The sequence below is a fragment of the Gopherus flavomarginatus genome, chromosome 10 (assembly GCF_025201925.1).
Source record: "Gopherus flavomarginatus isolate rGopFla2 chromosome 10, rGopFla2.mat.asm, whole genome shotgun sequence".
NCBI classification, from domain to species: Eukaryota; Metazoa; Chordata; order Testudines; family Testudinidae; genus Gopherus; species Gopherus flavomarginatus.
Window position 1 is genome coordinate 38,115,269 of NC_066626.1, and position 19,698 is coordinate 38,134,966.

At 39.7% G+C, this 19,698-nt stretch overlaps 1 protein-coding gene across 3 annotated transcripts in view; it reads right to left on the reverse strand.

Moving 5' to 3' along the window:
• The window catches only part of RBM45 (RNA binding motif protein 45), a 30,542-nt gene that overhangs the window by 6,439 nt on the left and 4,405 nt on the right, over positions 1 to 19,698 (reverse strand). The window contains exons 2-9 of one of the 3 annotated variants that reach the window (XM_050969031.1): positions 17,139 to 17,261; positions 16,874 to 17,000; positions 15,091 to 15,222; positions 14,562 to 14,738; positions 13,389 to 13,518; positions 9,591 to 9,684; positions 9,030 to 9,196; positions 4,711 to 4,911 (exon numbers count right to left, since the gene is read on the reverse strand). In XM_050969031.1, coding sequence (XP_050824988.1) covers positions 4,719 to 4,911; positions 9,030 to 9,196; positions 9,591 to 9,684; positions 13,389 to 13,518; positions 14,562 to 14,738; positions 15,091 to 15,222; positions 16,874 to 17,000; positions 17,139 to 17,261 — 1,143 coding nt within the window. In that variant the 3' untranslated portion in view covers positions 4,711 to 4,718. The other 2 variants (XM_050969030.1, XM_050969033.1) reach the window with 2 other exon arrangements.

Consider the following 19,698-nt stretch of genomic DNA (forward strand, 5'->3'; position numbering starts at 1 on the left):
TATAAATCACTCACAAAAAGTATTAATTACACAACAAGCCATTATCTAGACAATTTCATGACACAAAGTAAGACAAAGAAACATTTTTCTATTTTAAAGCATTGGAATTCGATCCATTTCAAAGTTCATAGAAAGTTTCAGAGTTCAACCTTTTTCCAATGCTTTCGAATGGGAAAAATCATTAAAATGACAGTCCTTATTGAAAGACAACCACCTCAGTTATTCAGTGGAGATATAGGAATAAAACCACGACTTTTGCAAAATTGGAAATTTCTTTTAAGGAGAACAGGAATTTGCACAGATATGCAGCATCTTCCTATAACATCTGTGCTAGTGTGTGAAACAAAGTTAAATAAACCAAAATTTTTTTTTCCCCAATATACATCCATATATCTTTTTCAATAAAAAAGTTTTACACTTTTACACAAACTGTGACAGCAATGATCAAATTGTGCTGTAGCCAAATTGTGCTGTAGCCTTGGATTCCTATTTTAGCCAGATTCCTAAACCTGCATGCGAGAAGTTCAACATTTTAGGAAAATCTATAGCTACTGCTCAAAAACAAAAGTATCAAGAAGCTAGAGTTACAGAACACTGAAAATGCAATCTGAGAGGCATAACAGTTTAAATGTTTTATATTGCCTGCTGTAAGAAAACAAATAACTTGTTTCGGAGTAGGGGAGAGAGAACAGTGACCATATTTAATATATTAGAACAGGGGTGGCCAACGTGTATCTCTGGAGCCACATGCGGCTCTTCAGAAGTTAATATGCGGCTCCTTGCATAGGCATCGACTCCAGAGCTGGAGCTACCGGTGCCTGAGGGTGCTTACTGCCCACTCCCTGGCTCTGCCACAGGCCCTGTCCCCATTCCATGCCTTCCTGCGCCCTGCCGAGCCTGCTATGCCCTCTCTTCTCCCGCTCCCCACCAGAGCCTCCTACACGCCACGAAACAGGTGATTGGGAGGTGTGGGGAGGGAGCGGGAGGCGCTGATTGGCAGGGCTGCCGGTGGGCGGGAGGCACTGGGAGCCGGCAGGGGGGGAGCTGATGGGGGCTGCTGACGTATTACTGTGGCTCTTTGGCAATGTACATTGGTAAATTCTGGCTCCTTCTCAGGCTCAGGTTGGCCACCCCAGTATTAGAACATTTAATTCTTAGACCTCTGGAATAAGGTACCCCAGATAAATAAGATCTAAGAATAGGTTACTGATTAGTAAACCACAATTTAGAAAAATAATTTAACCCTATGGACATAAGTCATAATCATGTACACATTGTAGAAAAAAGCAAAGCCTGTCTACATTTGGTCACCGGTAAGAGTAAAGTGTTAGTTTTACAAAAAATATGTGCTTCCAGTGTGACACAATACTACTGAAAGGTCGTTCCTTTGAAGTACCAGTGCTAGCATTCCTACAGCAGCAGTTCAAAAGGGGAGCCACCACTTTTGTGTGCTGCATCCTGCTGGAGATGCACCATGGCTGCTTTTCAGATTTACAGTGGGAGAAGGGAAAGAAAACAGAAAACTAAAGAAAAGGGAAGAATAGTCTGCCTTGCACCATTCCCCAGAGTTAAACAAAACTGCTTTTTAGCTCGCTGATTACTTTAAACTTTTCCTGTTGTAAGAACTGCACTTGGTCCCCTTTTGTCCTTGTGTGTCACCACATTATGTTGTTTTCCATCTGTGCAACTCTAACTTTGCTTGTAGTATTTTACCTGTATAAGAAACGGCTCAGATATCTGGGATGAGTTTGAAGTGCCAGAAGTTTGAACAAAATATCTTTTTGTTTATAAACTGAGCAATCTTTGACATGGAATCAGCGGAGAAACATGGAACTCCACAATGCTGTTCAGTCACTTACTAAAACCACATTTTGAGACAAAAATATATTCCAAAGTCAGATTAAAAACACAAACAAACCACTGTTAATTTTAAAAGGCCAATGCGAAACTTAAGCGGAGCACCTACAATGCAGTCAGGTTTTCAAAAAATGGTCTGTCCTTATCTTGCATACGTTTCATGCTATATTAATAGCAGACTTGCTACTGCACGGTAGAGTTTATATTAACATTACTGGCCATCCTTGATAACTATGAATATTTATCAAATTCCTCTGTAGTGGAGGAGACATTTTAATTTTATGCTTTGAAGTGGAAGGACAGCATTACAAAGCCTAGACCCAAGACTCAATACTCTCCTCAACATCATGCACCCCAACTACACATGGTTTATGAAATGAAGACTTCCTTCAGAAAACATATGAAAACCTTTTAGGCAACAAACTGAAATAAAAGGCCCTTACACTCCTATGCTGGTTAGGAGAAGATCTTCGCCCACTGCCTCCAAAAACCTTTGCTCTGACTAATTATTTTGGTCCTCTCTCTCATTCCAGAACTTTACACACCAAAAATTGGAGGCAGAAAGCATATCCAACATACTCACTACATAAAGTCACAGGAAAAAATGTTGTCCTGCACGGACAGAACTGGAATCCTGAAATTAATGCTCCTGCTCCTAGACCAGGGGTTCCTGAATTTGGTTCGCAGCTTGCTCAGGGTAAGCCTCTGGCGGACCATGAGACGCTTTGTTTACCTGAGTGTCTGCAGGTACAGCGACTTGCACCTCCCAGTGGCCAGGGTTCACCGTTCCCGGCCAATGAGAGCTGTGAGCAGCCATACCTGTGGACACTCAGATAAACACAGTGTTTCACAGCCCGCCGGGGCTTACCCTGAAAAAACTGCAAACCAAGTTTGGGAGCCCCTGTCCTAGACACCTCTGAGTTATCTCAGTGCAACTCTTACTTATATTTTAAGTCCTCTTCACTTGAAAACCCTCAAAGATTCTCTCTTGGAATCCTAAAAAGATCTTCACAAAATGGAAGGACTACACCAACTGGATCTTCAACAGTACTACTTATTGTACATGGAGGGGAATCCCGACAAAAAAGGTGCATAGCACTCTTTGATTAATAACAGACAGGACCCTGACCTCATCTGTGACATTTAGCTTCTTAACTCTGCCAAGCTCCATCAAAAAGGAGCCTGAAAGACAGATGGCTTTAAGCCCCAAACTTCTCTTTATGGAGAATCTCTGCCTGAGGAATGGAATAAAAAGCTTCAGTAATAATCTCTAATAGTCACAATGTAAAACCATTAGACCTAAGAAGATTTATTATACCCTTTCCTTCTTTTTAATCCAAGCAACCCCAGATCCCTATTAAACCCTTATTCAGAGGCACCCAATATTTACCTCCCTACTTGAGACATGCACATTAAGTGAGACATGCACTTTGCCAGCCTGTATTAGCTCTAGCCAAATACACCTTTACCCCAATATAAAGCTGTCCTCGGGGGTCAAAAAAATCTTACTGTGTTACAGGTGAAACCCACATGATATCGAACTTGCTTTGATCTCCAAGAGTGCGCAGCCCCTCCCCTCTGGAGCACTACTTTACTGTGTTATATCCGAATTCGTGTTATACCAGGTCATGTTATATCAGGGTAGAGGTGTACTAGCTATCACACTCCACTCTTTCAACTCCAGATATAAGTGGCATAAGTAATTTGACAGGCAATTAAGTATGGAATTGAATCCAGCACCTCATTGTCTTGCCTTTGCTTAATTTATAATAGGAATTCATAATTTTAAATAGTATTCTGGCCAGTGTGCTACAGAATCTAGAGTGACAGACCTCTCACAATGTGCAACTCATCACCTGTTTTCCAGTCTCATTCTTTGGTCTTGCAAAAGATCTTTCCTAAACGGATTTTCCATTTTAGGTACATACCGGAGCACTCAGATGCCCGTTATCCCACAGCTAAACTTTTACTTCCGTGGTCTTACTGATGATAACCCATCCCTCCTACCTTTGGGGGAGGTGAGGAAGAGCCTTCACAGTTTTTATCTTCTCTATATATCTCACCAAATGATAGTGGAACACACACAATTTTGGTCTTCACACATGCACATATGAAGAAATTCCTTTCCATTCCTTACCAGGAGAAATAACCTAGAACTACTGGGTAGGATTTTCAAAAAAATACCTAAATGATTTTGGAGCACAAGTTCCATCAATTTTCAACAGGACTTGTGCCTTAAGTCAATTAGGTGCTTTTTCCTTTTCTGGGAAATACTATAAGACACGTTTACACTATGGCTTTCCCCTAGATGGCCCAGAAACTTTTAGGTTCTCACTTGGCTTTCTTCTAAGATAAAGTTTATTTACCACTTCTTTCCTCTATTTCTTCTCTTTTCTCAGACCTCAGGTCTTTGGACTTACCTACCATCATTATGACAGGCGGTGTTCTTTAGTGAAAGAATGATACAGAGACTGATCTCAATCATATCCTTTATTTTTCTATATTTTTCCCTCTTTAAAATGTTCAGCATTGATACATTATAAGTACATAAAGTTAATCATTTTCATATGGTTGTCCAGACTGATATTGATCAATTGGTTTATGTTTAACTGTATATTTTTAAAAATAAGCTTAAAATAAGTTTTATTTAAAAAAAATACCTACTAAAAATTAAAAATATGCTTTTGGGCAGTGATCTTACATTCCAAAATCATCATGAATCAAGTTTTTAAAGACAAGTTATAAATTTCTTTAAAACTGAGGTTATAATTGAAATATTGTTACCAAAGAATAATAGAGGACCCACCATATAAACTAGCTGAATTTTAGTTTATATCCAGACGAAGTACTTACCCATGACGTCAGTAAGTTCTTTGACGTTTGTTAGACTCTTCTGCAGGTGAATCTGCCAACATTACTTTAAGCCTGACACCATTCACAATCTTGCCATGTAATGCAGTTATGGCATCGCTAGCACTTGTTCTGTCTGCAAACTTAGCATAGCCCACATTTTTTCCTGTCACAAGGTAAACTTCTATAAGATGTCCAAATCGACTAAAAAAAAAAAAAAAAAAAAAAAAATAGGACTGAAATACACATTACATAATATTTACAATTTGTAAACGCAGTTGCAGCATTGCAGCCTACCAATATAATATCTTCAACAAGATAATTTAACAATGACAGTAAGTTTTATTCTTGTACATGATATCTGATTTTGTGCTGCCCTTCCCCTATCTGTACTTTTCCTCCCTTTTAATAGTCCTGGCAGATGCTGCAAGAAATAGGGAAGAATTGTTAGGCCACATTCTTTAAGCACTCCCACAATAAAAATCACCTCATATCAGTGCTTTACCCAACATTTAAAAAACAAAACAAAAACAAGTAAACCTGATCAACATCATGATCACTACAGGTGCTGTGGAAGTGACACTTGGTACATAGTAGTCCTTCTGACAACTTCAGAAAGGATGTCTGTGGGCTAGTTTACTTATGTCCTATGTGAGTGGACTATATTTGTTCACTTGTGATTTACATTTGAGAAGACCTCAATAAAGTGCCTTAAAAATAAACATTAAAAACTTATCATAGAAAGTCCTACTCTCCCAAGTCACCTGAGGGCTCCGAGACAGAAGCTGATGCAGAGAGAGAAGACAAGACAAAATGTACTTATATGTAATATAAGTAATACATCAGGTCATAATATTGGATGCAAAGACCATGAAGAATAGCTTCCTTTACCTTCAGACTCTGACTAAGGTAGTCCAGTAGCCCAAGTAGGTACATTTCAAATTCCACACAAACTAGCACTGGGGTTTTCTGTTTGTCTGTTTTTAAAAGTGGCTTGACTTTTAAAAGAGCTGTCCCTCAGTTACATCAATACAGCTGGCAGATATCAGAACAGGGGAATGTTGCCATGTCCCTTAATACATACAAAATAATCCAACAAAGTTGGTAGAGCAAGTTTAAAACGAGTTTTAAAAAGGTGAAATGGGCAAAAATTGTCTCCCAAGTCTTTGACACTAATATGTCGGGTACCCTCAAATGACTTTTGGAGGCAGGCCAGTAGTACAAATACAATTACATTACTTCAGGTCAGGTTTTAATTATACCAGAAGCAACTTCCTGAATCTACATTGTTATGCAGCTTTCCTACAATCTCTCAAATAATAAGCAGTTAAAATTTCAAGCTGAAATAGCTACGTGGTACCATAAGAGCATGAAGTACTAAAGCTTTCTGAAAATAATGTGTATGAAACTGATAACTTGACTTCAGCGTTATCTGCACATCAGGTTTAATAACTGGCAGCACAATATTGACATTTGTTTGGAAATGGACCATAATTTATTGAACATAAGAATGGCAAAAGTGGGTCAGACCAATGGACTTAACTACCTTGAGTAATTTTGTATCATTTGCAAACTTTGCCACCTGTCTTCCAACAGTGGCCAATGCCAGACGCTATTAACAGAACAGGGCAATTATCCAGTGATACGTCATCCAGTCCCAGCATTTGGTAATCAGAGGCTAATGTCACTCAGAGGATGGGGTTACATCCCTGACCATCCTGCCTAATAGTCATTGATGGACCTATCCTCCGTCAACTTAACTAATTTTTTTTTGAACCCCATTATAATTTTGGCCTTCAAAACCGCCCTGGCAACAAGTTCCATAGCTTGACTGTGCATTGTGTGAAGAAGTACTTCCTTTGTTTTAAAGCTGCTGCTTACTACTTGCAGCAACTCCACACTTAAAGTAATCCGGGTTAACGTTGTTTCGTTGTTACGTTGCTGATCAATTAGGGAACATGCTCGTTTAAAGTTGTGCAATGCTCCCTTCTGATGTCATTTGGCAGCTGCCTGCTTTGTCCACTGCTTGCAGGAAGAGCAGCCCGTTGCAGCTAGCTGGTGGGGGTTTGTGACCAAGGTGGACCAGCCCCCCTATCAATCAGCTCCCCGCTTCCGTGTTCCCTGTGCCACAGCCGCTGAGCAGGCTATCAATTGCCAGGCAGGTCAGTTATCCCTCCCCCCACTGAAATGTGCTGCTCCTTCCCTCTGCCTTGGAGCTGCTCCCAGAGACTCCTGCTTGCTGTGCAGGGGGGAAGGAGGAGGAGTAGTGTCAGGGTGTCCCCCTCCCCCCTGCACCCTACTTACCCTTTCTCCATATAGAGCAGGGAAGGAACACAGAGGGAGAGAGACAGAGAGAGCTTGGGGCAGCAGCTGTTGTTTCAACTTCCTGATCCACTTAAAAAGACAATGCACTTAAGAGTGGGTCAGCTTACTTAAAGGGGCAGTGTGCATCTCTCTCTCTTCTACACACAAGGTATGTGTCTGTCTCTGTCTGCTATGCTATCTTCCCTCCCTTGCGTTCAGGCTGCCTTGTGTAAGAGGCTACATTAACAACGTGTTAACCCTTGAGGGCTCAGCTGAGTGTTAGTTCATCGTTTAGCAGCAAGGCATTCCCTGGGAAATATCCCTCCCTCTTCCACCCTCTAACTTTATCACCTCAACCAAGCTTCACAATCATCATAGCTGTGAACAATATTAAATTGTTTGTTTAAAACGTATACTGTGTGTCTATCTATATAGTATATAGCTTTTTGTCTGGTGAAAAAAATTTCCCTGGAACCTAACCCCTCCTATTTACATTAATTCTTATGGGGAAATTGGATTCGCTTAACATTGTTTCGCTTAAAGTCGCATTTTTCAGGAACATAACTACAACGTTAAGTGAGGAGTTACTGTATATTGGGTAATCCCTGGTTCTTATGTTATGTGAAGCAGTAAAACACTTCCATATTCACTTTCTCCATAACTTTCAAGATTTTATAGGCCTCTATCACATCCCCTCTTAGTCCTCTTTTTTCCAAGCTGAAAAGTCCCAGTCCTTTTAATCTCTCCTCATATGGAAGCTGTTCAATACCCCATATCATTTTTGTTGCCCTTCTCTGTACCTTCTCAAATTCTAATATATCTTTTTTGAGATGGTGTGATGAGAACGGCACACAGTATTCAAGGTGTGGGCATACCATGGATATATCTCTATCTATATATATATAGTGGAATTATATTTATTATGCCTTTCCTAATGGTTCCTAACATTGTTAGCTTTTTTTTACTTCCATGGCATATTAAGCAGATGTTTCCAGAGAACTATCCACAGGGACTCCAAAATGTCTTTCTTGAATGGTAACAGCTAATTTAGACACCACCATTTTGTACGTATATGGAATTATGTTTTCCCAATGTGCGCAACATTGCATTTATCAATATTGAATTTCATCTGCCATTTTGTTTCCCAACCACTCAGTTTTGTGAGATCCCTTCGTAACTCTTCAATGCCAGCTTTGGACTTAACCTGAGTAATTTTGTATCATCTGCAAACTCTGCCAACTGTTTATTCTTTTTCCTTTTTCTAGATCATTTATGTATATGCTGAACAGTACTGGCCCCAGTACAGATCCCTAGGGGACCCTGCTATATATCTCTTCACTGTGATCATTTCTTCTGATCCTTTGCTTCCTGTCTTTTAACCAGTTTTTGATCCATGAGAGGACTTTCCCTCTTGTCCCACGACTGTTTACTTTGCTTAAGAGTTGTCTTGAGGGACCTTGTGAAAGACTTTCTGAAAGTCTAATTACATTATATCAACTGGATCACCCTTGTCCATGTTAGTTGACCCCCTCAAAGAATTCTAAAAAGATTGGTGAGGATGATTTCCCTTTACAAAAGCCATGTTGACTCTTCCCCAACAAATGTTGCTCATTTATGTGTCTGATAATTCTGTTCCTTACTATAGTTTCAAACAATCTGTGTGGTACTAAAGTTAGACTTATCAGCCTGTAATTGCAAGGATCGCCTCTGGAGTCTTCTTTTAAAAACTGGCGTTACATAAACTATCCTCCAGTCATCTGGTACAGAAGCTGACTTAAGTGATAGGTTACATATCACAATTAGTAGTTCTGCAATTTCATATATGAGTTTCTTCAGAATTCTTCAGTGAATACTATCTGCTCCCAGCGACTTTTTACTGTTTAATTTATCAGCTCATCGCTTGTATTTGCTGTGGGCTGTCTCATGATTATGACCTGGTTTGATTTCAGCATTCATTCTAAATTTTTCAAAATTTATTCTATTATTGAAGTTATTTTAGTCACTAAATGGTACCTTACCAGAATACATCCTCCAACACATTTACAGGTAAGGGATGAGGATAAAACACTATGAAAAGCCTTTCCTTCACAGAACTCTCAGGTGGAACCTTTTTTTTGCGTGATGGAAGTACAGCATCTGTTTGGGGCTGAGATAACTGAGAGCTAGAACTTCCGCTGTAAGGTTGCTGAAACAAAAATAAAATGTAATGAAAAAGGTAACAGATTAAAATAAAGTGAAAATTTCCATTTTATCTGATTTAGTACTCTGTTACTGTTGTAGGACATTAAAGTCCTGGATTATATATGGGCTCTCTGACAGCCACATGATTAACAGATGTGTTTTTCTTGACTACCTCCCTGACAGTACTTTCCTGGGCAATAAATCCAGTTAAGATCATACCACCTTTAAAGAGTACAGAAAAGCACAAATCAACCCACCACACTTCAAACAAAATCAGCTCCTAAAGCAGTCACAAGGGTAAGAGGAAAAAGATGGGACACAATTGCTTATTGCACATTTCAAGGTTCTGCAACAACTGAGGAGAAACGACATCAATGGTATAGAGTGTAGTTACTTACAGAAGATGTATATTGCTGACCAACTAGATTATTATGTGACACCATTGATGACACCTGTGAAGTCACCAGCTGTGTCGCCATTTTTCTGATGTGGCTGTAAGAAGAAGTAATCATAGACTCTTGTCTTTACAGCAAAATGTAACATTACTATAATCTTAAGAATTTCACATGACAATTTGTTTAAAATCAAAGTTTTCAGAGAAAGAACTGATCAAGAAAACATCTATTCAGTTTTCCTTGATATGTGCTGAGAACATCCAGGAATAAGTAAATTGTTGCAAATTTATATGAGTACTCTTGTTAGATCCGGAATACACTGAAATACCTGTATCCCAATGTTCTATACTCTTTTCCTATAACATAGCCTTTCAGTTATCACTGTTGCTTTAATAGAGAGACAGAATATACAAACCTAGCTCATGGAGTTAAACTCAGCTCTTTACGTTGCCTGAGAGAAGTAAAAATCAGTTTGCTGGAAACATTATTTCTTCCCTATAATTTTCTTATCCATCTTCATAGTGAAGGTAAAACAATTACATTTTTTGCTTGGACTAGCAAGTTTTTATATTTTGCAAAGCAGGAATAAGGCAAACCTCTTCACATTTTACAATTGTGCAACTCTTAGAATTAGGTATTAACAGAAGCATTAGAATGGCTTTACAGTATGGCATGCTAGCTCAAACTACATGCACTTCCACACACCCAAGTTATGTATTTTCTCTTAAACAGGACATGCTGCGGAAAAAATATTGGGCTATGCTTACTTTGGGGTTTTTGTTTTCTTGCTTCTTATGATACATAAACAATTTTTATTCTACTTTTTTAACCTTATAAATATCAAGAGTATTAAATCACTGCCCTCCCAGGTTTGGCAGAAAGTCTCCTAGAAGATTTTGAGCAAAGATAGCTCCCCCATCACTTAACTGAGCAAAAAATTACTCCTGGGGGAATTCTGCGCCACTAGTGTACGGGCACAGAATTTATGTCCCCCACAGATTTCTTTGCTTCCCTGCAGAAAAATGACTTCCCACCTCTATGCAGCCAGTGGCCTGTGCTCCCCAATGCCATGCTGAAGCCTCCACATTTATTTGACAAATAAAATTTGCATAATTTTGCAGAATTGTAATATATTGTGTGCAGAATTTTTAATATTTTGGCACAGAATGCCCTCAAGAGTAAGAAATGGTGTTGAATCTTTAACAATGATTTTTCATTCTTTGTCAGGTGTTTTGGTCAGGTCATTATCTATCTTCAACTCCCTTCCCCTGATCTGCTCAGGTTCCACTTCCTTGGTACTCACGCTACCAATATCCTATTAGCTCTACAGTCAACCAGAGTCTTCCAGGAAAATAAAGACAAAAACTTGCTTCTAATATAAAACCCATTACCCGATTCTCAGACTTCTTTATACATCGCAAGCTAGTAAAAAAGTTTTGGTCACATTTTACAAGTCATCTTAAAATAAAAGGAATGTTTTACCTTTTCTTTTCCCTCTGTCTCTTGAAAAGTAGCAGCAATGTTTGGTGTCTAAGGCCTTCTCTGGGATTGTGCCCTGTGTGGTGCAGTGAAACCCAACTGTTGTCTGGTAAGGGGTTAACAGTCAACTAATTACAGTACAGGTACAACAGATTACCTACTTAGTTGCTTCCCAGCCAGAGGGGCAGGATGGGAGGCATCAGGTAATAGTTTAATGGACACTTGGGCCTCATAAAAGGGGATAGAATTCAGTCTAAAGGGAGGAACCACAAAGACTCTTGTGAAGAAGCCTGAGCTAGACTCAGCAAGAGAATAGACACCTCAAAGAAATATTTACCCCACCTTCCTTGTCTACCTCAAGGCGACATTTTGAGGGGCCAGTGCTCATGGCCAAATCTGGAGAGAAGACTCCACAGTAACTAAGGAAGAGACAGCAGACACAGCCCAGGAGAAGGGCAGATTGATTGAGAGTGTTTTTGGACATTAGTTTGAGCTTTAGCTGCCCGAAAGGCATTGGACTTCTGGAGGGCTGAGTTGTGCATGTGACATTGCACTCCATAGTATTTTATAAAAATATGCTAATGAGCATGAATATAATGTAACTGGAATATGCTTCATGCAAAAGGTCTCTTGTAAGGTATCATTACAAAGTTTATAATCTACTGAATGTGGTCATCCTATTTGTACAAATGTATCATTCTTGTACCTGAAACTAGAAATATGAAATATAACTCTGAGGTCCTTATGATACATAAACAATTTTTATTCTACTTTTTTAAAGCTTATAAATATCAAGAGTATTAAATCGTTGCCCTCCCAGGTTTGGCCAAAAGTCTCCTGGAAGAATTTGAGCAAAGATAGCTCCCCCATCACTTAACTGAGCAAAAATTGTATTTTTGTAATTATGCGAAGTGTGGGCCATTAATGGTGGTTTGAAATCTTGATGGCTCCCATCAACTTGGACAATTGGTGTAAATAGCTCTGTTTACTTGCAAGCCTTCCTGTGAGTCAGGCCTGGAAGGATGAAGGCTTGGGGTCTCACAGGACATGTGACCATATCACCCAGTACTGGAATCCATCTAAAACCTGGGGCTATTCCATTTAGAAGGAGGGGTGGGGACCCAGAAAGACGAAAGATTCTCGCCCTGTGCTAAAGCTATATAAGGGAGTGGAACAGAACAAAGGAGATTCAGTCATGAGAAATCCCTAGCTACCACGTGAGCTGGAAAAGGACTGTCCCAGGGGAAAGGATTGGGCCCAGACTAGGAAGGAGTCCAGTCTGTGAAAGAAGCTTATTAGAACATCTCTGAGGGTGAGATTTTATCTGTAATCAGTTTCTTAATGTATTAGGCTTAGACTTGCATGTTTGTTTTATTTTGCTTGGTAACTTACTCTGTACTGTCTGTTATTACTTGGAATCACTTAAATCCTACTTTTTATATTTAATAAAATCACTTTTGCTTATTATTGAACCCAGAGTTAGTGAGTAATGCACAGCTGCTTGTTCTCCTAGGTATCTCTCTCTATCAGTGTTACAGAGGGCAGACAATTTATGAGTTTATTCTGTATAAGCTTTATACAGAGTAAAGCAGATCTATTTGGGGTTCGGATCCCATTGGGAGCTGGGTGTCTGGGTGCTAGAGACAGGAGCACTTCTTAAGCTGTTTTCAGTTAAGTCTGCAGCTTTGAGGCACGTGGTTCAGACCTTGGGTCTGTGTGGGAGCAGACTGGTGTGTCTGGCTCGACAAAGCAGGATTCTGAAGGCCCAAACTGGCAGAGAAAATGGGCTCAGAGGTAGTCTCAGCACATCAGGTGGCAGTCCCAAGGTGGTCTCTGTGACCCAACCCGTCACAGTGAACAAAGCAGAGGGGGAGAGGGATAGCTCAGTGGTTTGAGCATTGGCCTGCTAAACCCAGGGCTGTGAATTCAATCCTTGAGGGGGCGATTTAGGGAACTGGGGTAAAAAGTCTGTCTGGGGGTTGGTCCTGCTTTGAGCATGAGGATGGACTAGATGACCTCCTGAGGTCCCTTCCAACCCTGATATTCTATGGTTCTATGACCAGAAAGGGACATAGGAGACAAAGATTCCTGTAACTTTGCCCCCTGATACCAGGAGGCACTGTAGTGGTGAGTGCACACCATAGCACCCTGAAATATCTTACATTTCAGAAGCATCCACTATAGAAACAAAGTTGTACAGTGGTAGGTTTCATTTTCTTGATTTTTCCTTTTCCCCTTGCCTTTGTAACAATTTTTCAAAGAGAACCATTGCTCTCCAGAACACAGAATTACAGCTTTTCACCTATGTGGGTTGGTACTTACTCCAGTCCGTCACTCCCATCTTCAAGGAAAGTTACACCTAGACGATTTCCAGGAGGATATTCAAAACCATGTAGCTTGTATTTGGCATATATAGCTGATGCTGCAGTAGTATACTGAATCACAGCATGCCCTAAAGATGGATGAAACATACCAAGATAATGTAGAAAGTGTGTAAGTTGAAATCCTCAAAAGCACTACTAAGAACAAAGTGTACTCAAACAACACAGCAGGGTACAACGCCAAATTAGTCATATCCACTCTAATACAATGAAGTCTTTTTACTTCATCATCCAACTCATCTTTAGCAAAATCCAAAAACTGGGTGACTGAACAAATCTTTACAGCTGAACCTGAAAATCATCTGATATTACTGCCTTTATAGAATGCCTATAAAAAAACCCTCCAAAAGTTAACAGATATTTGTAACCACTAATGTGTACACAAATATTTTCCTTTTTAAGTGTAGCTTTCTCTGAAATAAGTGTTTAAAATGTAGGGTTCCTGTTTGTTGTATCAATGATTTCCATATCAAATTTGTCAGCTTAAAAGCAGGAGGTAGTTCCTGTAACCAGTAATTTAAGCCACTATGTTCTTTTGGATCATGCATCATCAACACTAATAATTCGGTACCAGCAATTTAGTTAACAATACTATTGATGATAATATAATCCAGCTTGTTCTCCCATAGCTATACTGGCTCTGCGGGGCTAGCTAACAGGCTTAAAATTGTAAAACCTTATTTTAAGATGGAATCCATACATTGCTTTGAGGGCATGATGAAAATTCAACAAAGCAAATGCATGGTTTTTTCCCTCAACAGAAATCCTACTCATCTTTGATAACATCACATCTGATGCAGAATCTATTAAGAAACAGCTTTCATTTGATTTTTGACTTCTGAGCAAATGAAATGTAGAGATGCTGTGGGACCAAGCTTTGTAAATATTAGGACCTCTCAGGGATCTAGTTAGGGATAGGATGTAACTGTTCAGTTTAATAGGTCTGTTCAGAGGAGATGTGGAGCAGAAGAACAGCGTGCAGGACCAAATTTATGTATCTTCCACTACCAAAGGGCTACATCATTCTGTATTGAGAAGGAAGAGGAAGGGAAGATAAAATATTTTAGAATCAAAACAATAGAAAGACAGACGTTCTTTTTGTTTTGTTATTTACCATGGTTAGTATGCGGATCTCGCTGAACATCACAATACTCCAGTCCTGGGACTAGATCAAAGAGGAAGAACAGCTGCTCTTGTACGAAGGGGAGTCGTGATACCACTGACAGGCGTTTTGAAATGGATTCTCGAACTCTGGTCTGACTCTTTTCAAAACTACCAAATTCTGGCTGCCCTTCTCAAGAACCAAAACAAGACACATTACATGTCACTATCCTACTGAACCTTGACCATTTCAATAACATTTTTCTAAAATGTTTCTAGGACCTAAATCATGTTGTTATAAATAAAAGGACATATTTATTTCAGACAACCAGTGCAAAGGCCAAATGTAAAAAACCCCTGAACAGTATTGAAACTAAGTGTCTGAGTTAGAACCAACAACCAAAAACCTGGACCTACTATTTATATGCATCTCCATTTTGCCTCTCTCTGAATATACTTCTATTTCCATAACACTCTTTCCAGTTTCTATGTGATCTTATCCAGAATTACCAGTCACCTGTTAATGTGAAGTTATTACTTACCAAAGGGAAACACACTCCCTCTAAGCTCATGCCCCATTGGCTCCTGCCTCATACTACTGCTACTACTGTAATATTCACGCTCAGAGGATTCAGATGGCTTGTTTTTAGGTTCAGCCAAAATGGCCCTGTAACCTGGAACAAGTAACCACATATTTCAAATTTCATCATGTATTTTTCAAACATCTATAACTAGAAAATGTTCTTTAAGCATTGTATTGAAAAACATTACAGACAGAAAAATTAGTTACTGTTTCTTTAAAAAAAAACAACAACTATTCTATTACTCATGAAGACCGATACAATTAGAAGATTGGAAGCAACATAATCCATTATCTATCCCATTCAGAAGTACAGTACTCAAAGATCATCTTGGAAATACTTGACAGAGAGGCAAGAAGTAGCTGGACATCTATGCAGCTTCAGTCTACCTTTGCCTACCAAGATCTGTGCTGAATTAGGCACTCCACCTGTGTAAGCTATTTGGTTTGGTCTCAGACCATCTAACTCCTTTCATTCTGGCCTCATGGACCCGGTTTTAAAGAAAAATACTAAATTTGTTAAGAGGCTGATATACTTGTGTGCTGATATAACCTTAATTCTCATTAAATGAAGTGTTCGTGTGTCCTAATTTTACTTAGGAATAAGATATTTAAGAGAATTATAAAAAATAGGTGCTTAATTGATATTCATGATTAATTGGGCACTACATAGTCCAAGACTACACAATTCATTTATTTCATTGTATTAAAAACATATCAGTCCACTGTTTTGAGCACATCTTTATAAAGTATTATACAGCTTTTAGATACTGGTTTTAACTGTTAACTCTCCACCACAACTCTCTCAGAACTAAACTTTACCACACCTTGTTTATACTAATTTGTTTGCAAATTTGTTCTCTGGCTTTTTGAAGGCCCATATAGGAAGATTTGAAGAACATTCTTTACTGAAACCACAGTAACCATGTCAGCACTACTGATCATCTAATATGTTCAATAAGGCTTTATGCAGAATATTGATGTTTCCTCTTGGCTGTGTGTGTAAAAGGACAAAAAGAAAAACATCACAGATCATCTGAGGAGCATGAAGCACTACAGAAAGGTGTATTTTATTATTCCATTTTACAGAGAGAGAAACTAGGGCATGAGAGGTTAAATGAAATGCCAACATCACAGGAATTCCAGTTCTGTTAATCCTGTGCTCTAAGCACTAGACAACAACTTTAACTGCAACAAATGTTAAATCATAAGACTAAGTGTGCTATATTCTGAAAATAGTGAAACATGGTATTATTAATATAAAATGCAATTTTGTTTAAATAGCTATAGTCACAACATATTTTACTGTTGTGTTTGTGCATTATTATATATTCCTTTTATTTTGAGCATCCTTTGAGAAGTTCATAGAAGTTCATCTGCATAAAAAAATGTGTGTGTGTATACATGTACATGTATGTGTTGCACTACAGTCAGGCTATTTTACATCAACAGAAGTCACTGCAGTTCATTCCCAAAGCCCTTTAACTGTTATTACTTTAAATCTAAGACCTTGATCCTGCAAGTACTTTCACAGGTGACTAGTCCCATAGAACTTAATGGCACTACCTACATGCACTGTTTACAGTACTTGGTTCTGCAACCTGTGGCCACCAATGCATTTACACCATAAATAATTTTGCTGCTAATAAAACCGAAGCCAGAGGCTGCCGTACTTGGACCTATACTGAGTTCACAGTTTCTCATAATAAATAAGTGGGGGCGGGGGAAATCAGTCACATTCTTACTTCGATCACACTCTTCTATTGCCAGGGCAGCTTGGGATGGTTTTAAATACCTCACATAGCCCAAACCTTTACTTTCTCCTGTGGTCTTCTTCTTAATAATGCTACAATATTCAATGTCTCCAAACACCTAGGAGATTTAAAAATTGTAAAAACAATTTTATCCAACATTTCTGAAGTTCATAAAATTTTACATTTTAATCTACTGTCAAAAATAACCTGAGAAAATGCAGTTGGATGTAATGAATAATTAAAACTCAACCAGTACCTTAAACTTATTCCTCAGATCTTCCTCTGTATAGGACTTCGGTATCATAACAAAGATGCGTGTAAGCTCTTCATCTTCAACATCTCGGTGGCTTCCGGAAGCTCTGGACTGGGCAATGAACACCTAGCAGAGTTAAACACAATGTTAATTACTTGAGAAAAGTGTAAATATAAATCAATAGTCAGGAAAAATAATGTCTTCAAATAGCTTTGCGCTTATATTTGCATTCTCTGACTACTACTGTGGCAAAAAAGAAAAAAGTTGCCTTTCACTGTAGATGCACTCTGACAAAAGACCTGCCTGCTGCAAACATGTACATCTGTACACAATCAGGGATCCAGATGAGAGACCAGCTCATATGCTCCCACATGAAGAATTATGGTTCATTCTTCAGCTATTATAACCCATCTTCCAAAAGCCTGTCACAAGTTAAGCAGTTGGAAGCAGTGTAACTGGCTGGTCAATGAGTTGCACCAGTGTTGTCTGGCTACCCTGCCTCCTTCACAAGGCCTGGGAGGGTAGGAAATCTTGAAAAAGCACCTACAGAAGGTGGAGGGGGAAGGACATGAATACCTAGGCTGGCCTCTATTAGCAGCATTAATGCTGGCACAGCTGGCTCTTTAAGAATGCACTGATGTACACTGTAGCAAAAGGATGGACTACTTCATAGCAGATCCATTATTGTAGCCTTTTTGTTTAAAAAACAAACAACATGGATCACTTGAGGACTGCCTGCTCTGTTCGTTCCCTCTGAAACACCATGCATTGGCCACTGTCGGAAGACAGGATACTGGGTTAGATAGATGAGATGGGTAAAAGGATCTTACCCAATATGGCCATTCTCAGGTCCTAAAGGAAAAAAAAAAAAATCTAACAAGTAGCATACTAAGGCCCTGACACTGCAGTGTGTACTAACTTGAATGGGAATCCACTTATGTGGGGCTCAGCACAGGTCAAGACCTAACTTCTCGTAGTTATAATTATACTCATAATAATACTTTTCATGTATACTGCACCTCTCTTCAGTGGATTACAAGGCACACAAAAGCTAGTTGGAAAGTAACCTCACTTTAGAGATGGGGAATCTCAATTAAAGCTGTTAAATGACCTGCCTAAGGCCACACAGCCTGTGGCAGAATAAAGAATAGAGTCCTAAGCTTTTAACTCTCAAGGCTTGTCTACACTACAAAATTACTTCAACTTTATCTAATTTGACCTTGAGCCTCCAAATTAATTAAGTTGATTGTATGTGTCCACTCTATGTTCATTGTCTCAATGAAGTGCGTCCTCACTAGCAGTGCCTGCATCAATGGACAAAGCAGTGCATTGCAGGTAGCTATCCCAAAGTGCCACTTGCCACAGTGTGTTTTGGAAAGTTTGTGCAATGACTCATGGGACCAAAACATTGCTGCAAGGGAGAATGGGAACATTGCGTTGGCACTCCAGGATGCACTGTGCTCCCTCCCTCATATCAACAGCAAACCCCCCAGTGGTTTTCATGTCTTAAAACCGCCACGCATACACCATAACTCCAGAAGCATGGAGCCTGCTCAGCTGTGCACTCTTGCTGTGAGCATCTCAAACACCTCGCGCCTTCTCCTGCAGTATTTCTAGAGCCAAAGTAGGGTCCACCATGCAGAACATAGCAATGTCCTGCATGCAGCCCTGCTGCAAGCCATTGAAAAAAAGACAATTCACAGTTGCTGCTGGAAGTCACAGAGCAGCTGCATTCTGTTGAGTGCCATTTCTGGTCCTGTGAAGCAAGCACTGACTAGTGGGACTGCATCCTTTTGCAGGTATGGCTGTGGCTGAAGAACTTTTGAATGCAGAAGGCCACCTTCCAGGAACTTCGTGGAGAACTTTCCCCTGCCCTACAGTTCAACGACACAAAATGAGAGCTGCTCTGACAGTGGAGAAGCGAGTGGCGATCGCTATTTGGAAGCTTGCAATGCCAGACAGTTACCAGTCAGTAGGGAATCAGTTTAGAGTAGGTAAATCAACCATGGGAGCTGCTGTGCTCCAAGTGTGCAGGGCCATTAATCAACTTCTGCTACAAAGGGCAGTGACTCTGGGAAATGTGCAGGACATAGTGGATGGTTTTGCCATGATGGGGTTCCCTAATTGGAGTGGGGCGACAGATGGCACGCATATCCCCATCTTGGCACTACACCACCTTGCCAAAGAGTACATAAACTGAAAGAGATACTTTTCAATTGTGTTACAAGCGCTGTTGGATCACAGGGGGCGTTTCACCGGCATCACGCACATCTTTAGGAACTTGGGTCTGTTCAAAAAGCTGCAATCCGGGACTTTCTTTCTAGACCACAAAATGAACTTTGATGATGTTGAGATGCCTATAGTTACCCTGGATGGCCCAGCCTACTCCTTGCTCCTATGGCTCACGAAGCCATACACCAGACACCTGGACAGCAGTAAGGAACGGTTCAACTATAGGTTTAGCAAGTGCAGAATGGTGGTTGAATGTGCCTTTGGTCATTTGAAAGGGCACTGGAGAAGTTTATTAACAAGGTTGGGCCTTATTGAAGAGAACATCCCCATG